Source organism: Agelaius tricolor, unplaced genomic scaffold (assembly GCF_023055355.1).
Source record: "Agelaius tricolor isolate 1412-34295 unplaced genomic scaffold, bAgeTri1.0.p SCAF_1, whole genome shotgun sequence".
NCBI classification, from domain to species: Eukaryota; Metazoa; Chordata; class Aves; order Passeriformes; family Icteridae; genus Agelaius; species Agelaius tricolor.
Window position 1 is genome coordinate 70,004,443 of NW_027269261.1, and position 25,938 is coordinate 70,030,380.

Below are 25,938 nucleotides of genomic sequence, written 5' to 3' on the forward strand. Positions count from 1 at the left end.
CACAGGAATGACAAAGATTTATGAGGCTAAAGTGTAGCAGGTGGCACATTTTCTAGTTTTAACAGAAAGCTTTGCCACATTTCACCTGTCTGAGACACTCACTGCTCTTTTCCCCCAGCAGTTCCTGTTGTGGGTGTTGCAGCACCTTTGGCTGGGTCTCTGCAGGGTGAGGTCAGAGCACAGGGAGAATGCTCCAGCCAGCAGTTTGGTCCCTGGCTTTGCAAGGGGAAGGGAGCTTGAGCACTCTGTGTGCCCCCCAGCCACAGGCCTCTTTTATTTGCTGGCTTAGACATAGCATATGAAATGTGGCCTTAAAAAGGGGTAAAAACATCTTTTTTACCAGCAACTTGAGAGGTCTTAATTTGAGCAGTGTTTTGACCTATAATAAAATCTAGTTTGAATTATATTTGTAACACCTCTGCAACAGTTCCCTGAAGAACTGCATGCCTGAAGGTAGTCATCAATTACAATGTCAGATTTGTGATTATTAGAATTGATAAAAATAGTGGAACTAGCAGCCTGGAATACCAATTTTTCTTTTAAATGAAATATCTTGGTGTTATCAGTGAAATGATGCTGGGTTTCATAATAGTTGTACATAATACAGCATTACTGATTCACAGCCTCTCTGAGGCTTGTCGGATCCTCGTGGACCCAAGTACTCCAGCAGGCAGAAGTTTGATCCATTGCCAGTCATAAACTGGGAAAAGCACTGGTCCAAACTTCATATATGGTACCATGCATATAAAAGGAATCTGTTTCAGCCCTTAAATACAAACAGAAACATAGTGATAAACTATAACATAACCGAGATGTAAGTGTAGCATAATTATAAGTAAATGAACAGCAACACAGCTCCTGAAATCTGCTGCACATGCTGTTGTTCTGAATAAATCAGTCACTGCTGGATTTGAACCTGAGTGAAGGAGTGTTCCAAACTCTGAACATCATTGACCTCTGATGGACTCTCTGAAGCCACTAAGCCATGGGATTGTCACAAGACTGTATACTGCTCTGAGACAGGCAGACAGCAAAGATGCACTTAAATGATTTTTCTACAGCATGCACTCCAAGACCAAGGAGGCAGAGAAACAATTCAGATTCCCCTCAGAACTGTGGATGATAAAGAAAGTCCACATATTGTGGCATTTTACAGGCTTTTAAGAAATACTGTGCCTTTTTTTCCCTTTTCCTTTTTTCCCTTTTGGCATTAGACTAAATTAGGAAAAAAGAGCCCAGCTTAGAGAATGCTTTTCCCCACGGTCTAATAATTTTTAAATGGGTCATTATTGTAAAGGGCTAATTTATAACTTGAAAATTAAAGCTACTGGGAACCTGGTAAATAACTGTAACAAGCAGCCTATTTGACTAGGATATTTGTTTCCTTGGTTGTGGGAAGTAGAAAAAAAAAAAAAAAAGAGTTTGTGCTCTTTGTTACTCTTTGCCAGACTAAAGAAGAGAACAAACAAACAAGCAGGAAGGTGACTTTCTTAGTCCAGTATTTCATCTCCATAGTGAATGATGATCTCTTTAGGCAGAATTACATGGGGAGCCTTCAAAAGTAAACAAAGGGACTTTACTCAACTGGCAAATTTGCCTCTCTCTTCTTTCGAAATGCATCTAAACACACAGGTTATATTATATTTTAAATATTTTTATTTGTATACAAAATGTTATAATTTATCAATGTTGTGCAGCAAAGTCTAGATAGACACACATATCACATACATACATCCCCACCCCCTTCCCTCCCCCAGCACACACACTTAGAAATACGACACGACAACTTTCTTTCCCTCTGCCCTTCAGAAAGGCAACACTGTTTTGGCAGGTCAGCAGCTAGAAATAAGGTGCTATAATCAAGCAGTACCGGAATGTCTTCACTTTACAAATGTGATGTGCAAATCTATATACAACCACATTGTTGGTTTTGTTTTTTTTCAGGGAACCCAAAACTCCATACCCCGAACAACTCTCCGAGATACAAACATGTATAAAGTGCTAATACTTAAGCATGTTTCCAATGACTTCACGATGTAGTTTGAAGTTTAGAACAGGCACTGTAGTAGTTCACTGGGTAGATTGTCACTGGGTGCAGCTTGACAGAGAAAAGTCACTCAGACATCGCTGGGGGACCGGGAGCGAAAGGACACTTTAGCCTGAAAGCAACCACAGAAGAGCACCCACATGGACCTCTGGATTTCCTGGTTTCTGTAGGCATAAATGATGGGGTTGATCATGGAGTTGTAGGTGGCAGGCAGGAGCGTGGCGTACGTGTACACAGAGGGGTAGTCAGGATCCCCCACCACACAGTAGATGGCAAAAGGCAGCCAGCTGGCTCCGAAAGTCCCAAGGATGATAGCCAGGGTAGAGACTCCTTTTTTGGTGGTGACATAGTGCGAGGCAGTCAGAAAGTGCTGCTGGAGAGCTATCTGGTGGGCATGCCTGCAGACGATCTTGCAGATCTCGATGTAGAGATGGAGCATGATGAGGAAAATGAGAAAGAAGGAGGCAGACAGCAGCGTCACGTTACTCTTGGTCAAGGGTCTGACGACGCTGCAGGAGGTGCGGTCGTGGAGGCAGTTCCAGCCCAGGACGGGCAGCAGCCCCAGGCAGAGGGAGACCCCCCAGGCACCGGCCAGCATGGTGTGGATGCAGAGCACCGTCCTCTCCGAGTAGTAGGTGAGGGCATTGTAGAGGGAGAGGTAGCGATCGACCGTGATGGCCAGCAAGCTACTCACGGAGGCGGCGAAGGAGGCGACGAGGAAGCCCACCGTCAGCAGGCTGACCGTCTCCGAGGGAATCACGTACTGGAAAACGAAGTTGAGGATGAGGCCGAGGCCGGCCAGCAGGTCAGCCGTGGCCAGGCTGCCCACCAGCACGAACATGGGGGTGCGCAGGGCGGGCGAGTAGCAGATGATGGCAACCACCAGGGCGTTCTCGCAGGCGATGGCGGTGCCGGACACGCAGAGCATCACATCCCAGGGGTTGAGGGCGGCGGGCGCGGGGGGCCGCGACGAGAGCTCCAGCGAGGAGTTGCCGCCGCCGGCCGGCAGCCGCGGGGCCGCCGCTCCGCTCTCGTTCAGGGCTGCCGCCGCCTCCATGGCCGCCGGGGCGGCCGGGGCTGTGCGGAGACCGCGGCGGTGCGGCGGTGGGGCGAGGGCAGCCGGGGCGGCGGAGGGGTGGCGGCGGGGCGGCGGGGCGCGCATGCCGGGCGGCGGCACCGCGCCCGCCCTGTCTGTGGTGCTGAAGGCGCAGAAGTTTCCCGCCGGCCCGGCCGCCCCCTCGCCCCGCCCCGCGCCACGTCAGGGGCGGGCCTGGCCCGGCAGGGGCAGCCCGGGCCTGGGGGCGGCAGTGAGGCCGTGGTGCCCAGGCAGCGGGGACAGCACCGGCACGCTCTGCCCGCCCGGCTCCGGGGCAGGGAGCACCGGGAGGGAGAAGTGGGCACACACACACGGAGCCGGTTCTCCGCTGCTCTTCCCCCCGCTCCGCAGCCGGTTCCCCCGCGGTGGGTGCCGCCCGTGCTGCTCTTGCTGTGAGGGCTGCGAGCCCAGCGGGAGCTCCGTGCTCCGGCGGATGGAAGTGTGCCCGAGTAGCGCTCGAAACAGCTGGGAAAAGCCCGTTCCACGGCTGCGCTCTCTGAATAGAGAGCTCTCTGCGCTCTCTGCTCTCTCTGCTCTGGGGCTGACAGTCTGTTCGCCGCCGAAAGCATCCGCGCTGTTTTCTGAGGTCCCCAAAATGATAAGGTCAAACCATAGAAGACTCAATCCCACGGGCATAACCGATATCAGCTCTCCTTGTCTCACCCTCTATGTGTCACAACCAAGCAGCAGCCAGCACGTTCCTTCCCTCTCTAAAGCATGAATAGATGAAGCAGAATCACAGAATCACCAGGGCTGGAGGGGATCTCTGGAGAACAGGCAGTGCAACCCCCCTGCCAAGGCAGGCTCAGTACAGAGGCTGTGACACAGGAACGTGTCCACATGTTCCACAGGAACGTGTTTTGAATGTCTCCAGAGAGGGACACTCCACAGCCTCCCCGGGCAGCCTGTTTCAGTGGTCTGCCACCCTCCATGTAAAGAAGTTCGTCCTCATCCTGCTACTGGGCACCACCAAAAAGAGCCTGGCACCATCCTCATGACACCTTCCTTTAAAATATTTATATACATTGATATAGTCAGAGGATAACGTTCTTGTGCCCATTGCTGACAAAACCAGTATCAAACAAATGTGGGCAGTGGGTAGCTTCCCTCTGCAGCAACACAGCTTTCCTAGGGGACAAGCCAAAAGGTGTCCCCACCTCAGTCTGGGACACTGAGTTCGTTCTGTGACTGACAATCAAAAGAATGTGGAAATAAAATAACCTCTCAGTTATGAGAACAGCATGTAAACCATCTAGATACAATTTTGAAAAATACATTAGAAGAAAATGTGTTTACTGTCTTGAATAGTCCAAACAAAGGAAGCATGCAGGCTGTGCCACAGTAAAAGGTGGGCACATTCAAAAAGAATTAGTGTCAGCACTCATTACATCCACTCCTGTCAATATCCTCCCACAGGCTAAACACTATCATCTAGACAAGCTGTGGACACTCTGTACCTCTGTAAACAACTGAAGCCATTGCTCCCCAGGAATTCTGAAACACAGATCTCAGAAAAGCTTAATTTGGAAGGGACCAGTGGACAGAGGTCAGGGCTGGGGCATCTCTCCTGTCCCACCACCTGCTCAGAGCAGGGAAAGCATCAACTGTGCAAAGTATTTCTTCAGGGTCTCATTCAGTCAAGCCTGATTATCCCCAAGTAAGAAGACTGTACAGCCTCTCTGGGCAACCTGCAGCTCTGCTTCACCCTCAGCTGTAAAAATTTTTCCTTTTTATTTAGCAATTGCCTTCACTACAACTTGTCTTCATGATCCCTGTGGGGTGTCCTGACATCTTTTTCTGTGTTTTCCCTTACCTATCCAGGCATTCCAACAGCATTAGTAACTGCAATAAAACCAGTTTCAAGTGGAGTTAAGAAGGGTTTGCAAGTCTCCTCAACTCAAACACTCGGTCAAGTACCCCTGCTATAGTTTAGAACTTAGCAGTTACCCTATACCCTCTGCCAGCTGCAGAACAGGTATGGCCAATGTAAACTTGGATTAAGATTAATATTGAAATCACAAGAATCCCGGTGTGGAAAGAGCTGCTACAGAGCAAGGCAACAGAAGGCAAGGTAAAATATGAGGTAAAGTAAAATTCTGTATTTGCCCAGAGGAAATCCTCCAGTCTACCTCTCAAACAGAGGTGGTTAATTTCAACATTAATTAAAATGACTGCGACAGAATAAATTATTCCAAACATCTTTCAAAATTGATTAAAAATGCTGCCATTCAAACTTAGCAAGTCAGGTTTGCAAACACGAACCAGCTGGGGTCCACTATGAAGCTGTAAAATCTACAGTAGTTTTATGGCATCTATAAAGCAGAAAGAGAAATGTAATTTTTCTGGTTTTCAGTAATGAGATGTGGTGTGGAAAGTCTTGGTTTGGGGCCAATTTGTCACATCTTTGACCAACCTGTTACGGCTGGGAAACAAGTATGTGGCAGGTCTTGGCTACAATAGCATGTATATCATAGGGCAGTGTATTTTTTTATATATATTATGGATTTTTAACAGTTTTCCTTAACTGAAAACATTAAGAGCCCATGCTGCCAAGGCAGAAGTAATTCCATGTGTGGTGGAACCTTGTGAGAGTGTTAGGATCTCAGAGTGAGATGGAGGAAGAGTTTTTAGCCTGAGAGCGGGCTAGTCTCACACCCTGTGCCTGTGGTCATGTATTTCACTCTGAGAAAGAATTGCTCAACCACTGTAGTGTGTCACTGAACAGGAGATGCACATGTCCAGCTTGTCCTTCCTCCTTGTGTAACGTTTTTTCTGAGTTCTTTCAGCTCTTTAGTTCCCTCATTTCCCTGGAATTTTACCCTTTCAGGAGAAGGATGCTCTTACAGTCCTCGTCAGGTTCTTACAGAGCTGAGTGAGCAGTGCTGTGCATCTTCCTCATCTCCCTCACGTTGCCAAGTATCAATTGGCAGGGTTAGGGACCAATTCCACACTTATTAAAATGGTTACACCTCCTTGGGAGCTGTTTGTATTTCCAGAGCTGTCATTAAAGGCCTTTTATCTTCTTAGTAGAGATTCTTGCATCAGTCATTCCAACAAAAGGTGAGCCATCTGGATTGCTATTAATTTTAACTGGTTGCAGTAAAAAAGAGGATTCAAAGAGTAGATACAAAACTGGTGCCTAAAAGCCACCACATTTCCCCCAGCACCATAAGGAGCAGCAGAGAGAAAAGTCTGGTCAGAACTTTTGCATTGTCATCAAGATGTTTTCATCTTGCCCTCCTAGCTGAGGCTGGATCTGCAGATCTCACAGGAGAATATAAATATAAGAAGCTATGTTCCAGCAGTGCATACCTAAGCATCGTGTATGATATAACTCAGTAATTATCTTAGTGTGCTTCTGAAAATTAAGCAGCAACAAAATAAAAAAGTTGCTGAAACAAATGTTTTAAAAACCTCTCTGCTTGAATTCTCCATCTGCTCTGAGAGCTGAGCAGTATTGTTGTGTAATTTTAATATGTGATAACTTAATTTCAGTTAACTATGGATTATTTTGCTAGCTGGTATTTTTAATGATTAATAAGTAGGCTGAGTAAATGTTAAGTATTATTAAATGTGCTTTACATAGCAAGAGTTGGAACCAACAAAAAAATTCTCTTCAAAATTTATCTTTCCAATAACACGCTGAAAATATTGAAGAGACATTTTTCTTCTAGCAAACATAAAGAAGTCTTAAAATAAAGGCGGGAGGAGGGGGAGAGAGGGGGGATAACACAGATGGTGAGCTAACCAGCACTGGCATTTCAGAGATGTCTATGCAGCTGGTGTGAAAAGATGTTTTAAGCCCTTAGCAATCCATTTAGGCACTTCATGTTTGTCATTTTCCTGACTTGGTGAACTCAGCTGAGTCACCTGGTGACACCAATTTCTAGGTTCTTACTAATGATACCCTCTGCTTGATCCTTCATATTTGGGCAGGTGTCCACCTGCAAACACGCCACATTGCAAAACCCACTGGTGACATAAACCTCAGGGGGGTTCAAACACCATTTAGAATTTCAATCTCATCCTCCACAGTCCCATTTCTCCACCACACATCGTGTCTCCCAAATGGACCTTGACTGTGCTTCCTGATGGAGCACTCGTGGTGCTACCACTCCTTTATGAAAGGTTTCCAGCTGCGTGGCTGCTGTGCCCCTCATAAAAACACATTCCAGAAAACAGCCTGCATGTCTGTAAAATCTGTTTCACTTGCAGAAAAGGCTACATGAGTCTGCATAAATGCAAGCAAACTACTATCACATTTTTTCTAGCACATACTTGGGTTGAAAATCCTGGTTTACATTTAAAAGGTTGTGTTTCTCCAATGGATTTTATGGGTGCTTTTGAAAATAATACTCTGTCTTATGGGGTCTCTGAATCACCTAGCAGAAAGTACAGGGTCAAACTTCACATAAGTAGGTGAAAATCTGCTTTCAATAATGCAACAAATACCAGTCATCAGGAATGGATTCAGGCTGAACCTTAGGTTGAAATTTTGGTTTTGAGGTAGAATTCCCACCCAACCTCCCCTGACCCTGCACCACTCACAGTTTCAGCAGCTGCTGGTTGTGCCCTTGGCTGACAGTGGCAAGGTTCCAGACTTTGATTCCTCCTCCTTCTCCCACCCCACTGCAGACAGGATGAGTTTTGGATGCAGCTTTGACCTCTTAAGCTTAGTCAGACAGAGATGCCTTTTCTGAGTGCTCACCACCCAGAGATGTTTATTTATCAAGAAGCTTTTTTGAAAGCTTGAGTTTCCATATAATGATTTAGAAAGGGCACAGATACTGCGAGAGCTATCAACACATGCTTAGCAATCTCCACATCTATCAGCCCACTGCCAGCAGCCAGCCAGGCTGAGCCAGAGGAGCTGGCTTAGCTTCCAAAGGAGGAACTTAGGCCAGCAACTTTGGATGTGGAAAGAGCTGCACGTGGGTTTGTATGCTAACTGCTTACCCTTATTGGAAAAGTTAGCCTCTGGTCCACTCTATTTATTTCTAGAGATTAGTGATGAGTCAGCTGAAGCTAAATACACATATTTTGCAACCTTTCCTTCCTTGCCCTGCTTGTTCTGTTGATGGAAAGAAAGCAGCAGCAACAAAGGTCATTCATCACTAGATGTGTCATCAAGTGAAATGGAACAAGGACTTTTATTGTTCTATTTCTTTTAAACTTTTTCAAAACCTTTTTGCCAAAGTTTTTGAAAGGCTTCAAACTGGCCTTTAAATTACACATCTAAAAGAGGGAGGTTTTGCAGCTTTGTGAAAAGAAACTGCAAATTTATTTCACTAAAATAACTAAAACCCCTGGTTTCTGTTGTTCCATGTGATCCTATAAGTTGATGAACAGTGGCTACACAGGAGGGTGTAGATAGATATTTTTCATTAAAGTTAATAGTGAATTTGAGAACAATTCTTCCAGGTGCTAGAATGCCAGCTAAAAATAAATTTCATTGTGGAAAAAGCTCTATGCCCATCTTCCCCTCTGAAATTGCTTTATTCGAAATTGCAAGAAGACAGCTCCATCCTCACCCATGGGTAATTTCCCTGCCGGCAGCACAGACGTGGCTCTGCAGGCCAGTCCCTATAAAGGGCTCAGGGAACAATAGTAAAGTACATGCCTCCCCAAAATGGGAAAAAATCTATTTCTAAGCCAGGAATCCCAATGCTGAGGATCTGTTGAGCAGGTACAGCTCAGAACAGGGTCCAAGTGGAGAACAGAATAAGCTCAACCATGGGTCTGACCACAGGGATAGGCTGAGATAGCAGTTCTGCACTTCTGCCCAAGAAGGATCTGCCCTGGAACGCTTTCCCAAAAATTGGTACTCATGTCTTGTTTGTAGAGACCCAAGCAGGGCATTTTTATAAAATCTAGGAGAAAACATTTGCCCAGACACAGCTCCTTACATACTCATGTAATGAGTGAACAAGTCCCTGTGGAAATGGTAGGAAAAGTCTGATTCTCTGCCCCACATCTCCCACAGGAATGAGTTATGCCCCACCTAAAATTTGTGCCAACAACCATATATTAAGCATCCACTGCATGTAATACAGAAACATTGGTTTTGAGGCAGGAGCAAATCTCCAGCTTCACTCACCTTGTGAGGCTGTAGTCAGGCTTTCTTTCCTGTGCTTGCTCTGGTACATCTCCACACAGCCTCAGTACAAAATGAACTGTACTCAAGCTATCCCCTGTAGCTGGTTTTCCAATTTGCCCTCAAAAAAAACCCCTTCAAATTGTCCTTAAAATTTCAATGATCTCCATAGGCAATTTCTTCTAGGGCTCAACTAATTTCCCTGATTACAAGGTGGAAGCCAAGAAACACTGGGTGGCCTTGAGTCACTAAGCTGCAAGAAATCCCAGGCATCTGAGAAGATTGCATCCTCAAAAGACATAGTAGAACAGGTGGGATCTTTTCTGTTAATGGCAGGAAAGTGGGCAAAGAGCTGTTGCTTTCTTTTTCAGAGAGGAAGGCTGTACCCTCAGCAGCGGGGCACGGTATGGGGAGAAAGCAAGGTCCCTGCCTGCCAGTGAAAATGCTGTCCTGTGGTGCTTGGCCTGGGAATTTGAAATCACAGGCAAAAATCCATACATCCCAGCCAAATATATTATAGATCAAATTAAATATTACCCAGAGACACTAATAACTCAAGTGTAAACCAATAGTATCTACATATGTAAACCCTTGTTATCTTAAAGTTTAGTTCTTTACATATTTTATATGAGTCTTCCAGATACAAATATAGTTTCATATTTCTTTACTTGTCAGCTTGGCAAGCCTTAGAGAAGACATTTCCTTTAGGAGAACAAATTAAAGCAAGTCTAAAACAAGCCAGTTACTGCTCAACAGCCTGGGTGCCTGCCAGCAAGAAACAAATTGATGAATATTTAGCTGTAACAGAGAATTACAAATTCTCAGGAAACTTTTTTTTTTAAGATGTTTTTTCCCCCCCTGGTTATGTCAGCTTTACAATAGTAAAACCAAAGGTAGAGCTGGCAAGGCTGAAGTTATTATTATTGCAGGGTGCTTACAGGGCAGAACATAGGGGCAGGGATGATTACATCTCCCAAGGCTAGGAAAGGCTGGGAAAAATCCACAGACAAAGCAATATATCCAACTTGCTCTCCTCCTCCTCATCCCACAGGGGACCCCATGCTCAGCTTGGCAGCAGCAAATGCAGGGACCCAGTGGTGTGATGTCCATAGCTCTGGAGTCTTCCACACAAATGATCATGCTGATGTAGATCACAAATGAGTACTTTTCCAGACAGAAGAGTGATTGTTTCACCTCTGCAATCCCTGCAGAAGGGCCTGCTTCTTGACATGAGCACTAAAAGCACCTTCTAATATGTCAGGTTTTTCACTGTTATTTCCAAAAAGCCTTATGAGGTAGAAATATGGGTATGGAGAGCTTTAAACTCAAAATTATGTGTTAGGTCCCTACCTAGAGGTTAATGAAGAAATGAGGGATTTTGGAGAGCTGAAGGTAGCAATGTGCTCTGTGTAGGGAGGGAAAGAGCAAAGCCCAACTTGAGCATCAATATTTCACTGTTGATATTTGTGGTAATTGGTAGCATCCACTTTTTAACTAATCAAGAAAGTGTGTATACGTGCCATGGAAAATAAAAATTTATTGCTCCCTTCTATGGCCACAAACATTACAGTATGGTGTGCAGTGGCTGAGCTCAGCCTTCAGTTCCTCTTCTTGGGAATACTGGAGTAGGGGTAACTGTCCCTAGGAGACTGCTCCTGTCATGAACATCTGTATTTGGAAAAGGAGAAAATGCAGCAAACATTACTTGCCACCATTAATAAAGGCTCTCAGTGTCTTAAAATAGCAAGAAGACCTTTTTTAATCGAGAAATGCTATATTCAGCTGGAGATAATTTGATGGTAAATTACACTCTGACAAAGAAGAGTTAATCACTGACCTCAAAATTAGCTGTTGCCTAGGTACCCCTGGTCAGACTGTGTTGACATTTATGTTGTGCAAACAGAATGCAGTACCAAGCACTCAGATATATATTCAGGGCTTTAAAAGTGGCCAGTTTTCCAAAGTGTGATGCGGTGCCTGGGACTGTGAGTTTAATGGTGGAAATGTTGGTGCCAACTGGATATCATTCAGATCATTCTATGGCAGCTCCTGCAGATGCAGTTTCAGAAACGTTGGTAAAACTAAAAAAAAACCAAACAAACCAACAAAGAACTAAACTAAAAAACCAAACCCCCCAAAAACCCCTCCACAGCATGTTTTGTTGTGTAGAAGCCATTCTGGTTTTAAAAAAAATGTACAGACAGCTTTAGCAGCTAAGAATCATACACTGGAAACCTAAGTAATGTCATTAGCGTGGCTTCTCAGTAGACACACCACTGTAGATAATTTTTCTTTCCCTCTGTTATGGGATCAGACACCTCTATGGGATGGAACCAACACCTCTATTCAGAAAAATACGCTTGGATTTCTCCAAAGTGTGTGATTTGGTACTGTGTGACACTAGGGACTTTTGTGACATGGCACTAACAAGGTGCATGGGGTCAAAAACTGACTGTGTTCTGGCTGTCAGATTGCAGCAAGTGGCTGTAGGGGGGAATCAAATCTTGTGCCTTCACTGACATCTCCTAACTATTATTACTGTTGTTGTTGCTATTTTCTAATAACCTGGCAGTGTGGTGGTGGTCAAAGCAGAGGGTTCCTCACCACCAGGCCTTCGGTACCATGAACCTTCAAACTCCTGCCCATTGGTTTGGTGCCCCTTTGCCATGCAGTGAGGGGACTCTGATCTAAAGAACAGCCAGTTCAGGATAAAACCCTGCCTGTCACAGGGGAGGGTAATTTTGGGATCCTTAGCTGCCCTGCAAGCCTTTGCTCCTCGGATGGGTCTGATTTTTCTCCCTCGGGCCAGTGGATCACTGGGAGGTGTTGAAGGATCCAATGCTCAGCACTGCCCGCTCCTGCCAGCCTGGCAGCCCACTGCTCATCACCTTGGGAACCAGCCCCAGGCACAGCTGTGTGCCAGGTGGGGCTTGCTAATATATTAGGGGTGAAGATTGGCTCATTTGCGAGCTGGAAAAAGATCGACAATTCCTAATTTACACTTCCCAGCCTCAGGAGCTCCGGACAAATTTTTTTGCTGTCTGCTTTGGAAAAAACCCCAAAGTTTTAGAGGATAAATCCAAAGGTCTGCTCTGATATTAGCCATAGCACCTACTTCTGCTGCACACTCTTCAGTCAATAGTGTGTGTTCCCATAGCAACAGGAGGAATTAATTTAATGACATTATTAGGCCTTATTTACATGCATGCACACATACACCTGCATGCCATGCATACAGAGAGAAAGAGAATGAGAGAGTCCTTCTCTTCAGGAAGATCCCCATGAGAAGTCAGTCCAATATGTGAGGTCCAGAGTGATAGCAAGATCCTGATTTTTCACTTTACAGACACAAACCCAAAAGCTGACTGACCAGCCAAAAAAAATTCAGCAGCAGAGCCCCACAACAATGGGGTCCAACCTCATAGCAGTGATACTGCTGGGAGTGGGGATGCCACCAGGGGAGGCTGGAAGACCCCCCTTTCATTGTCCACCCCTCAGAGCCATCTCTCACCAGGCAGGTGGTACCAGAAGGGAGGCAGAGCCCCTCTCCCTGCGTGCTCCCTGCACAGGAGCGGATTTGTGGCAACATTTCTGTCCCATCCACATTTCCTTTGCACTGTGGGAGGATGCTGCACACTGAACTTCACTGTGTTTTGCCAGACCCAGGGGCTTTTGGGCAACCTCTGTATCATCAAACATGAGTCAGTGATTTCCGTAAGCCCTGAAGCTCTTCTTGTTTATTGACCTTCTGCTATTTGCAGTTACACATTAGCCAAATAAATTTCAGAGACAGCATCACTCCTCTTTGCATTTCAAAATACTGGCACCTTACATTAAGGTATCTCACAAAAATCTATTAATTGAGGTAAAGGACAGATGCTCAGATACCATTCTCAGATGTTTAGTAACTTTGGTATTTAAACTAAGTATTTCAGAAAACCTTTTTGTGAATTCCTCATGGGAGTCAAAAGATGTAAAAACCCAGTTACTTTGTAAGAGCTTTCCAAATATGATGCTTGCTATCTTTTTGACATTTAAAATGCTAATGTGTTTATTATCTAAAGGCATAGAAATATTTATTTTCAAACGCCCAATGGGTTACAGTTATCTCTAGTTAAAGATATTTTGTAGATCATCAAGATCAGACAACAGTCTAAATAAATTTGTCTTCTCAAGGTTGAAAAAAAATTAATCTTAGTTAATTTATCTGAAAGTATCCAATGTAAATTTAGAGAGGAGCCAGTCCTGCGTTCCCACATATCCCCATGGCATGACCAGCTGCTGCCCTGCTCTGTGAGTGGGGGAAGATTTCAGGTCTGGGTTGAAAAAGAAAGGAAGCTGACTTCCAGGAAAGCCTCACTTAGTGGGTTTGTAATGACATCCTTTTTGCTGGTTTTGAGTTCATGTGCAGTGTCAAAAGTAAGCACAAGCCTTTTTGTGTGCTGATAACTGTCTAATGGTGTTTTCTTTGTTGGTTATATCTCACCTTCCTCTAACAATACTCACTGTTAAGCCACATTTTGTTTTACTCTAACCAGTAAGTGATCTAATTGATCTAATCTGTAATTGTGAGGATACCTGCCTCTAGTATGGACCTGGACATTATCAGAGTTTCCAGTCCAGTGATGCTCTCCTGGGTTGCATTAGATGCCTCCATTTCTAACACACAGCTTCATTTTTATTCCTTTCCTGGGCAGCACCATGGACTTTTAAAAAATGCTGGAAGTGAACAGCTGAGGATAGCTGATGAGCAAAGAGAGGAATGGGATGCAAAGTGACTGGCACAGAAAACCTTCTGTTTGCTTGGGCACATGGCTTTTCACCCCATTGGGACCTCTCCAAATGCAGGAGCTGCTTCTCCACAGCCTGTTGCAGATGGACAACCAGTGCACCCCTGTGCAGGGATTTAGTCCTTCCCTCATGACCCTCATTGCCCTTGTTCTTATCAGAGGAGAGAAAGAGTGACAGGAGGCACTGGCTCTCCCCCACCACCCTCACTGTGGTGACAGGGGAACCTGTGCTCTGCTGTCCCTGCACTTTCAAGGCATTGCCTGAAATTCTGGCATGGGAATAACTTGATTTCCACCTGGGCAACAGGTGTCAAGAAACAGCAAACCTCCATCCATGGTCTCCCATTGCCTGTTCCCAGCCCTCCCCTGGTTCCTTTGTCCCACCAAGTTTCCACAGATCACACCTCAGCCATTTGCAAAGCTCTGCAGAAAACCAAGATATGAAAGTTTTGCCACTTAAGAAATCAAAGTAATTTCAGATCATGTTGTGGGGAAGGAAGCAGAGATGTGGAATTTGTTTGGACACTGAAGGAACTTAATAAAATAACTGCTGTACCCAGTAGGTCCCACACAGGTACCACCACCTCAATCACACTGTGAAGTTGTGGACTCCAAACTTCTAAACTACTTAAAGTTTTAAAACTTCAAGCCCCAGATTGCAGACTCAGAAGGGTTAATAAACTATTTGCTTGTTCTGGGTGAGTGGAAATAATGGCCTTATGGAATTTTTAAACACAGAAGCAGACACAGGGTCATCAGTTTTGCAGGTCAGCACCATGGATGCCACCCATCCCAGCAGCTGCACAGAGGTACAGAGCTTTTGGGTCGTGGCTATCCCAGGGCAGGTTTTTCAGTGGGTTTTAGTCCTGCTGCATGACATGGTCACTGAGTAGTGCAGCACTGGCTGCACCAGGAGGGGAGCTGCAAATCCTCACTCAAGAGCACACGTGGAAAACCTGCCTGCTCCAGCTATGGCTGCAACACCCTCATCTCCTGAGCCAGGGAGTCAAGATACTGAGGCAGAAAAGAAGGAAACCTCTTCATCAAAACAGTGGATATAAATTTGCCTTTATTTTGGTCACTTCCCCCACCTGCTGTTATGCTTTTTGTCCTGCCTAAATTGAGATTTCATACTTGGAATTTATCCATGCTCCAAAAATATCCAGATGCAGAGTGAAAGGCACTGGGTGAGTCACCAAAAATCCAAGCTAAAGAATTAAGGAATGCATTTTAATTACTGTTAGCATTAATTTAATGCTAAATACAATGCCTTTCATTACACAGCCATTTATTTTTAGCACCAAAACACACAAAATACTCTTTTGGAGTACTTGACTGCTAGCATATACAAAATTCAAAAGGAAGACTGAACTACAACCAAAATGATATAGTTTATGATATTATCATTTCCTAAACATGTTTGAGTCTCACAAAGTCACAGGCAGGGCACCTGAAAAACCCAGAAAATTAAGTTGCTGAACATCAAGAATTGAGGACATCAGTACTCAGAAATAAACTCAGTTCCTGGTGAATATGAGGCAGCATATTGTGAAAAGGCAAAGCTGCTGAGTTCTAAAAAGCTGTTTGCAGGTCACTTTTTAAAAACAGCTCTGGTCATGCCTATTTCCAAAAAATCTAGTTTTGAACCTGATGGCTTAGCAAATAATCATCTCATATCAAATATCCCTTTCAAAGCCTTAATGCTGGAACATGCAGTGCTGATATGGCTCAATATAAGCACTTAAATAAAGGCTATTATTTCCAAGTCTATGATATTAAAAAAAAAATAGCGTCAATAGGGCAGCTGAGTTCAAAAGATGCTGAATAAACTTATTAAACGGTGATCCTGGTCATCTTTTCCCTTCTATTAGATAGGTGCAAGCCTGTTAGTCCCTCCCTGCTGTAACAGTGCTGACAGCACCTTCCTCAACAGCCCTTCAGGGGTAACCCTGCTTCATTTCCAGGGATGCCAGTGCACCCCCTTCTCTTACAGTGCCAGGGCAGTGCTTTAAGAACCAGGTTTCAAAAGCAATTCACACAGTCAGCTTGGAAAAATATCAGTCTTTTGTGGTCTAGTCCATCACTTCAATGCAGGTGAAATTTTGATCAGTTGTTTGATTTTGATCCCTGTTAAGAAATAAAAAATAAGGAGAATCCTCATGATATTGTCCTTTGATCTATTTGCTGCAGTCAGCAGCAGCTGCAGAGGTTCTCTTTGATGCTTCCATCCTTTGAAGCTCTCACTGCACACTGTACATTGCATTAAGTGTCTTTGAGGTCTGCACCTGGCAGTGCTCCTGCCTCTTTATGTGGAAAATCACCCCTACAAATACATGCATGGTGTTCAGGAAACCCAACCCATGCCAAATGCAGCTGTTGTGTGGCCTGGACATTTCTTCTAATGGTCAAAATAGTCAAATTCCCTTCTTCCATTTGAACAGGATTCAAAGAAGTGTATGAAGAAAAATATCTACTCACTGGCCTGCCATCGGGACCATGGTGTGGATCTTTGGAGCTCAGATGGATTTTGGCCTTCTCTGTAGTCATCTTCAAGTTACTTTCAGTCAGTTTGTGAACATGTACACTGATTTCAGTCATGGCCCCAGTCTGCTGGATTTAGGTCAAAGAGCAGCCTATATATTGGCAATATAATATATCCTATTATACTGGAATTGGCATAATTCCTAGGACATAAAGGTGGTCAGAGGAGGATAAAGGAGACAGGAGTCCCCCTTTAAGGTGTTCCCATTGCTGGTTTGATTTCATTCTCTCCCCTCTCTTGAATATTTTAAAATACTTATGACTGAAGGACATAGCTGAGTTCTTTCTGTGCCTTGCAGGGAGGAGAGGGAGAGGGCTCAGCCCAGGAGGCTGCCAAGTGCCCTGGCCTCCCATCAACAGAGCACTTAAGGGCATGCTTGTTTGTAGGTATTTAGGCAGCACCATTGACAGAAATACCCATAGTACAGAGCCCTCAGGATCCAAATCAAGGCTACATGACACGAGGGAGATCTTAAAATGGCTTTTCTTTCCTTTTCCAGCAATGATGCAGGACTCACTCAAATGAACAAACAGAACTCTCCCATTGAAAGGCTGCCCATCTGGCTCCTCTCCTACAGTGCTAGGGCAAACAAGGCTTTATCTAGTTTGGATTATAATTATAAAAACACATTCAAAAACTTATTTATTACAGCATAGTGCAGGATAGTGTATTGTACTACAGCATAAATACAATATCTAATATGTGTATGATATTATATATCTAATATATATATAAAGGGTGGACCCTCTCTTCCTCGTGGCAGACAGTAACATATGTTGAAGCAGCAACATGAAAACAACAGCAACTCTTGAATTTCTTGCTGTCCTGCCATAAAAAATTTCAGCCCAAAAAGTAAAATTCAGCAAAGGCATAGCAACCAAAATCAGGATTCTGGAAATGGTCAGGGAAGAATAATGGATGTCACTGCCACCTACACTGCTGCTGAGAAGACAGCTGGAAACACAACCACAGCCTCAGATGCATGTGCTTCTGAGTGTTTCATAAATCTGCACAATCCTGGGATACATTTCAGAGGAAGATGCACGGGGACTGTGACAGGTTGTATGCTCTGGTAATTTTAATGCCTATGTGCACTGTGTACAATGGATGATGGATAAAGTGTCACAGATTCTGCAGGATAAATACTCTAAAATAAGCACATTTTCAGCTCAAAATAAGTGAAAAGTAAGCCAAACCTCTTCAAATTCAAACCAAATGCAGGTGAGTCTTTTCCTATTGTGCAATCTTAAAAATAGATGCAATTTCTGTCATTAACTCTTGATGATTCATCCTTAACCTGAGCTATTTCTCCTGGGTTCTGCTGACATTTCCCACAGAGGTGGGTTGACTGCCAGACACCAGTTGCCCACTAAAGGCCACTCCATCACCCCCCTCCCCAGGTGGACAGGGGAGAGAGAATATAGCAAAGAGCTCGTGAGTTAAGGACAGGGACACTTCAGCATGCCCCAGAATCTGCCTTCCCCAGCAGCACATCCCAGGGACACGAGGCCAGCACTGCCTGACAGGGAGATAGAGAACAGCAGGGAGATGTTAGGACAAAAGAGTGTAAATATGTGAGTGAAAGCAAGTGAGTTGTTAACACCAGGCAGATGAGAAGAAGCCATGGTGAAAAAAGGAAGGGGAGAACAATTATACCACATTCACACTGGAATCTGAAAAACAAAACATCCCTGACTTGGGGCCCCTGTGTCAGAGGATGTCAAGGAAACATGTATTTCACACTCCCTTTGTGTTTAGTTGGTGCAGAAGGTCACACCTTGCAGCACTGTTGGTTGCTGTGTGGTCTGAAGCAATAAAGACCAGGGCCATGGACCCACTGACTTAGTGCTGGCTGTGGACCACCTGAACTGACTCTCAAAATTACAGTCTGAAAGTCAGCAAAATTGTCAATTGTCAATTGAGGGAGAAGATGAGGCTTTCTTTCACCCTGCCATGAACACAGACACAGCACCAGGACTCTGGGTAATTCTTTTTGCTTCTTTCTGGTTCCCACATGGACTTTCTTCCCTGCCTACATCCCCACCTAGGAATGGAGACTTTGGTATCTAGCCACTGTTCTCTGCCCAGATGAGCATAGAAAGGAAATAATTTTCAGATGGCAAGGTAGGAAGAGAAGAAGAACAAAGAGGGAAAGCAAAGTGCACAGAAAGCAATGACTGGAGAGCTGTGAGTCTGGCCAGGGAAGAGGCCACTTCTAAAAATACCTTTCTGATGGAAATTGATTTTATTGCTTGCATTTCCTAGGAAATTAAGTAAATGAAAGATAGGCTTTGTAATGTAGTCTTTCAGTTATTCTTGCCTAATATATGTTGAAAACTACTTTTACTGCCAGCAAAAGGCATCTATAGTCTGCAGAATCGTCAGGGTGTCACTGGAATGATGTCCCTGGTTAAACTGTAACCTCACTGCTGTTAAACGTGGTGCTGCTGTACAGTGTGAGGAAAATACTGTGTATATACAGTATGGCCTAATTCTACCCATGTATCACAGGTTTTAGAAAGTTTTTATGCTTAAGTTTTAGAAATGTTTTTACATTTTAAGCCTGGTGCTATTCCCACTGAACTCAAAGCAGTATTCCCACAAGGCTCCACGTTAGAAAGACTTGCTACTAGATACCAGTGTCCTTATGAGTGAGTTTTTCCTGATGAGGCAGAGACCAAGCAATGTGTGCACTTTCCTTCTGCCACTGGGTTTCCAGAGTTAAAACTCCATCACGGCCTTTGTAGCTGCAACCTCCTTTTGTGCTGGTGTCATTTGAAATGAAGAATGTTCTGCCCAGCCTGAAGAGAGAGCAACAGTTTTTAGGCACATTAAAGCAAGTAGCAAGTCTCCAAATCCCCCTTGAGGTACTGTCTGAAAGGGAGACCATGGAGTGTAGCATGCCAGCATGAACAAACTACAAAGCAGAGGCGGGAAAGGGGAATGAGGGAGCGAAGAAGGGAGTGTGAGTGTGAGGAAGCTTAACAATCATGTTGGCAAGAAGCAGACTGTCAGCAAAGAGGATGTTTACAGTCTCAGAATCAGGATTCAAAGAGCAAGTGGCTGGCATGAGTCTGCACTAAAGCCCCTTGAGGTAGGGTAAGGCTGAAAATACAGAACACCAGGAGCAGTTCTCAGCATAGATGAGAACTGGAAACTTCCTGCTCATGCTCCTGCTCATGCAGTTGTTGAGTTACAAACAGGACAATGTGCAAAATGACCCTAAGCTGAGTGCAAATGAATGTTCTAAAATCACAGCACCGAAAGGCATTGGCAATTTTTTTTTTTAGTTAGTAACAAAAAAGGAACTGAGAAATAGAGAAATATAATTACATACAAATAGCAAAGCCATTAATTTCCTTATAGGGGTGTTGTGATTGCTCCATAATTAGAAGCTGAAAAACATGTTATGCTTGTGAGGAGTGCAACTGTATCCTTCCCTGAGCTACAGCACTTATACTGAGGATAAATATTTTTCAGGGGATTTACAGACTAAGCTAATAATCAGCTCAATGTAAACAGTTCCTTTGAAAAAATTCATACTGTACCAAACTTTGTAATACTGACAGTGTTTTAATGATATTTCTATTTTGCACTGGAAAACTTATGCTGTAACAGAAAATAAAACAGTTCAGCTTTGGGGAATTCTGTGGGAAAAGTGATGCTCTTTCAAAACACCTCCCCCTTCCTGCTGTGACCAAACACAAGCTGGCCCATCTTTGTTGCCTGTCCCTGTGTGCTGACACACAGCTGTGCAGAGATGCTCAGCCTTGGAACATGCTCCTATCACTGAGAATCCAGGCAGGGTCTGGGAATATTTTCCCGTCTGCAGCTCCCTGCGTGAGCACGGCGGTGAAGAGCTGTTGGAGATTTCAGGGGACAACAGGAGAGAACCGAGACAATTGTGAGAGGCAAGCCTCTGATAAAGGGGGGGAAGAGACACTTTGTGCTTATGTCTCCTCAGGGTTTTTCTGAATAGCCTCTCCTCTTATAAGGAAGTGATGAAGTGGCCCTAGAAGGGTATTTTGGGACCACACCCTCAGCACTTGGACCTTGCTGCAATTTCTGTCAGTGACAAACTGCTGAAAGCATGGAAAGGATTTTAGCTGCCTTTAGGAACTACAATCTCTATTTCTACAAGCACAGCTAATAGCCAAATCACTGAAAAAGAAAAAAAATTAAAAGAAGGAAAATATCAGGGGATATAATCAGAGACATCTAGTTCCGAATCCGCCCAAACGTGCAATCCAGAAAAAACAATGAAGGAACAAACTAACACCAAGAAGAAGAATTAGCAAGAAACACATCCTTGACTAAACTTTTCAGCTTCACATTTGCAACTATAGACCTGGAAAGTGAAGAGATGTTCTGTGATTGCTCAGAGCAGGAATTGTGACCCTGTGCTCAGACCCATGCTACTGAAGATGTGCAGAAGGATCGATAAAATCAACAATGGCAATGATATGCAAAGTGAAAACAGGCCAAACCCTGTGTATCTAAGTTATAAGAAAAGAAATCCAAAGGGGACATCTGCAAAAACAACTAACCAATGCAGTATTTGTGCTACCATTGTATACTCTGCATTTAATAGATGGGAGTATAATAATTCACCAACATCTAATAAATGGAGGAGATCAGTGGTGCTGACTAAAACAAACCAACAGATTCAGTGATCTGGGGTCTTAGTCCTGAACATCCAAAGACTTAATACTGAACATCCAAAAGCAGAATACATGAGGTAGATGAGGGTCAGGTAGTATTCATATGGCAGATGAGTGAAGATTCCAAATTGTGACCAATTACTTCTGACTAAAAAGGCAGGTAATTCATCTTCAGGTGAATGACACTTTTCTGAGCTTCAGACAGAGTGAAGCTCTCTCAGAAACTTCCCCAAATGGCTTTTGCTCAGCAGGCTGCAGTGCAAACACTATCCAAAACCAGCATTTGAAAGGAAAGCATTTATTGAGTGGGAAGTGGATAATTCTGTGGAGTCCCTAATGGTATAAATGTTACTGGAGAAGACATTCCATAACATAATGTTCGTCAGAGACCCAAGCCAAGGCAGCAGATGGAGAACATGCTGTCAGCAGGCAGAGGAGAAGCAGAGCTAAGCTTTGTGAGTCCCAGGGGAGTTGAGGAGAGCTGGTCCCTGCATGAGGCTCCTGACATAGCCAGAGAGGGCACCATGACCCATCAGCAATGGAGACAGACAAAATCCTCTTTTGTTCAAAGCCAGTGATGATTGACAAGCTTCTCTAACCCTGAGCAGCCTGTTCTCTAGCCTGGCTGGTGAGTCAGAAGTCCTGTCTACCCCTGACAACACAGGGTAGCCCTGAGGTGGCACACGCCCTTATTTTAGAGAAGCACTGTACCAGAGGAGTACCTAGCCGTGTCTGGAATAGATGAGACAGAGGCTAAAGCCATAAAATCCTTTTGTAAGGGAGCCTATAAGCTAGCTGTTTACTTATTTCACAGCTCTGCCAGGTTTTATAAAGGCTACCGAGGGACTCATCTAATTTATTTTTTTAAGTGCAGGTGTTTTGGCTAAGCCATTTGTGTCTGTACCTCCAAGGAGGCACAATGGGGAGGAATTAACTCCTGCAGAGGGGTAACTTGTTTCCCAGGAGAGTTGATGTGACTAGAAGCCCTCCTCTCTGTTTACAGCCTACCTGGCTTTGATGCCACTGTCACCAGGTGAGGGGGAATTCAATCAGATGGTGCTACAAACCAGCCTACACCTCCAGAAAGCTGCTCCATAGGTTTCGTACAACACTTAGCAGGATGTGCCTGCTAGGTCAAAATCTGATCCCCTATGTAGTGTGTCCAGGACATGGCCCCCTCTCCTATGACACCCCAGAAGTGGAAAGCAGTGAGATGAGACTGAAGCCTTGGGGGAAGCCCTGTGTGCACGACTTGGTTACAACAGCATGTCCTGAGGACATTGCACAGGGCCAGCTGGGGACACTTGTTAATGAGAATCCTGGTGCACGGGGAATGAGAAATGTGACCTTTGGAAATTCAAATCAGGCTTAGCACATGTGTCTTCCAAATGACTGCTGTGACTCCAGTCAGGGCTCATGTGGATATGGGCTATGTCTCAATGGCAGGCTCGCTGCTTGTTTTCCACGTGCTGTGCCGCAGCAGCACAAGGCCCCTGCTCCACGTGTCCCTGGGCATGTTGGGCTGTGCTCACACACTGAGCTGGGCTCTGTGACTCTGGGAGCTCCAGCTCTGCACCCTCAACCTGCCCACCCGGCCAGCAACGTGAAAGAGTTCTCTGCTTGTGCCCAAGTGCGTGCACAGCTCTTCTGCACTTCCTAGCAACTAAACTGCAGCCTCCCTGCCAATCCACTCTTCCCTGTGCATCAGCTTGCTTATCAAATAGACCTCACTGATGTCCAACCCTGTCTTTTCACCCAGACGGCTCCAGCTCTTCCCTAATTTGCCCTTTTCCTTTCCCTTACCTCACTGAGATACATTTCATCTCTTCCTCGCTCCTGGTATCAAGCCCACTGTAAAGGACTGTGATTTATGTGGAAAGAAGGGGGACCAGAAGGACAAATACCTAAACATCTCCCATAGGACTTACTGCAGAAAGGTTATCAGAGCATATGGGAAAAAGGATTTTCTACCAGGTAACCGGTGTCTTTCTTAAAATCCTGCCTCTCTTAGGAAAGGTTTTACTGAGTGATCCCTCTCTTGCTAAGAAGGGAGTTCATGAGCCCACAAAATACCCTTGCAAGGTGTGGAGGAGAAAAGTAAAAAAATCCCTCAAAATAAAGTGTAGAACCTCAAACCCAGCATCAGGTTTTATGGCTTAGACTTGTGAGCATCTGAGTCAATTATCCAATAGTCTGATCTGGGGAAACGCCAGGAAGAGGGTGGCACAGGCTATTTAATTTTGTTATGGGAGAAGTTATTATGGAAGTTCTGGCCTGCAGAGAATGTCTCCATGCAAGGTTTAAATTTGATTGAGAGTCAAAATCCTACCACTTTCTTTAGTTTCTCCTTTTATTTTCTCCTCTTTACATAATCCACATTGTATTTCCAGGGAAGTAGGTAGAAAATCAAACAAGTTAAGAAAAGTTACATTGTCTCATTGCTGGGAATTCGGAATAATACATCAGTAATAAAACAAGCCAGACAGTGTATTATAACTACAGAGTTTTGCTTCAAGAAGTGAAAACTCCAAAAGGAGAAGATGGATATAGTGGGAAAACTACAACTTGTGGCACATTTACATGTGAGAAAAAGGATTCTGAACCACAGATGCTGAAAAAATCAAACACACTACCAAAAAATCAGAAGAAAAAGAAGGGAAATAAACAGAAGATAACCCCTATGAAAAAAAGAAAAAAAAAAGAAAGAGTACCTGAGCTGTCAGGGAATACAAAATTACATCTAAATCTCTTTGGAAATGAGAGGTGGCTATTGCAATGACTGAAAACCACACTGGGCTTTAGCGCTGGCAGCACAACAGCACACCTAGAATGGGGAAATGCAAATGGAGCCTCAGAGATGGTTCATATCATGCTGTTGGCTGTCCTACCTTGACTACACTATCTCTCTATGCTACAAAGATGAATGTATTTTAAAAAAAGGAATAGAAATGTTCTAGTCAAACCTTGGGTCATGCAAAGAGCATGTCTTTCTGGAGAAGCAATACATAAGTTATTATGTAACTAAACACTATTTAATATATTATACTAAACATCATTTTTCATGCCTTTTCTCAGCACTCTCTTGCTTGGTTCCAGTGGACAGATCAGCAGCTGCAATGTTTGTTTTTTTTTGTAGCAGGTAGATTTAAGAACTCCAGAGGGGGCTGCTGATTATCAATATTTGCAAGGGTTGTAATTTCAATGTATGATGTTTTATTATTAATATTTTGTAACTTTATGCACTAGTTTCACATTACTTCTGAATCACCACCAAAAGTGACAACTTTAATTAGGTTTTTAAATCTATACAAGACTGAGGGAGGTATCTGGAAGCCAAGCACATTGTATTTCTCCCTATCAGCCTCTAGGCAATCACTTGGATTGAATATACACCAGCAAATGGAACACTCCTGTGTACATACCTCAGTTTTACCCTCAGTGAACTGGACTTGTTCATGTAATTACTGATAGGGTGAAACCACTGTGGAGAATGAAATGATCTCCTGAGTGAAGCTGGTATTTCCTCTGACTGTAAAACACAACTATTTGACAGAACATATGCTTTGGAGTTTATAAAAGTGAAGCCTGTGAAAGCCAAGAGAACCTTCCTGGATGATGCAGAAAAATCTCAGAAAGTCAGTAACAAAACAAAGAGCTGCCACCAGTGTCACCCCAGAATTATACACAGCTCTTTTTCTTCTTCCTCCTGGCAGCTGTCTGAACATTGAAAGGTCCTGTTTCAGGACCACAGATGAGTCCCTCTGGAAAATGAGAGGAAGAGAACAAAAAGTCAGAGGGTTTTACAAGTGGACACAGGACTCATAAGGAGGGGAAACTGCCAATGGAAATTGTAGAAAAGAACTGCTCCTGCAGTCACAGTACAAAGCTTAAGCTGTTGGACTGGCATCAAAATCCATTGGCACAGAAGTGGCACAGAAATGACCAAATCAGTCCTAATTTGATATCTGTGCTTCCTGCTTCCACAGGAAAAGAACCCAAAGTCATTATTTTCCAGGTGTACATTTTGGGATAGTATTGCAATGTAACCTTTAAACACACTGAAACAACCTAAACATATTGTGGAGGAAAAATCAACATATTTCTCAAATATTTCTTTTGTCCATATGGTTTAAAGAGTGAAGAAGAACACCATGTTACTCTTCAGAGCCAACACAGCCCACTCTTTTCATGCTTTTTCCTATTTTACACACTTCTTCTTCTGCTTCTGAAAGGGAAAATATCTCAACTCTATTGAGAACTTTTAACACTCTTGAGAACTGAACCTTATTATCACAAGAATGGAATAAAGTAGGTGGATGCAGAGGCAGCACCTTGGGAGTCCTTTGTCCAGCTGAACTTGTTAGATGGGTGACTGAGTGTATTTCTATTTTAAATAATCATTTATGTGCATTAGGCAGCAGGTTCACTCAGACTGCTGAGTTTACTCAGGGTTAAGCTGGGAGTCTTGCTTTGTGCACTGGACTCTTTTTTTTCTTTAAACAATCCTATTGAAAATTGACATTGGCACTTGGAAGCATTCTGAACAGCTGCTAAGAGTACACTGATGGTAGATCACACAAGCCATCACTGAGGTGTCCTTCAGCTCTCAGAACTGTAAAGCAATCTCCTTTAATCCTCTTCTTTAAGGAGTGTCTGAATTGCTGAGGGCTGAACATATTTTCTCCTAGAGCTGCAGAATCATTACTGT

General features: G+C 44.1%; 1 protein-coding gene across 1 annotated transcript; it reads right to left on the reverse strand.

Annotated features, from left to right (window-relative positions):
• Positions 1–1,902: 1,902 nt before the first annotated feature.
• Positions 1,903–3,337, reverse strand: GPR6 (G protein-coupled receptor 6). The gene has a single exon (XM_071438686.1). The coding sequence runs from the start codon at positions 3,207–3,209 to the stop codon at positions 2,118–2,120; it is 1,092 nt and encodes a 363-aa protein (XP_071294787.1). The 5' UTR covers positions 3,210–3,337; the 3' UTR covers positions 1,903–2,117.
• Positions 3,338–25,938: the final 22,601 nt, after the last annotated feature.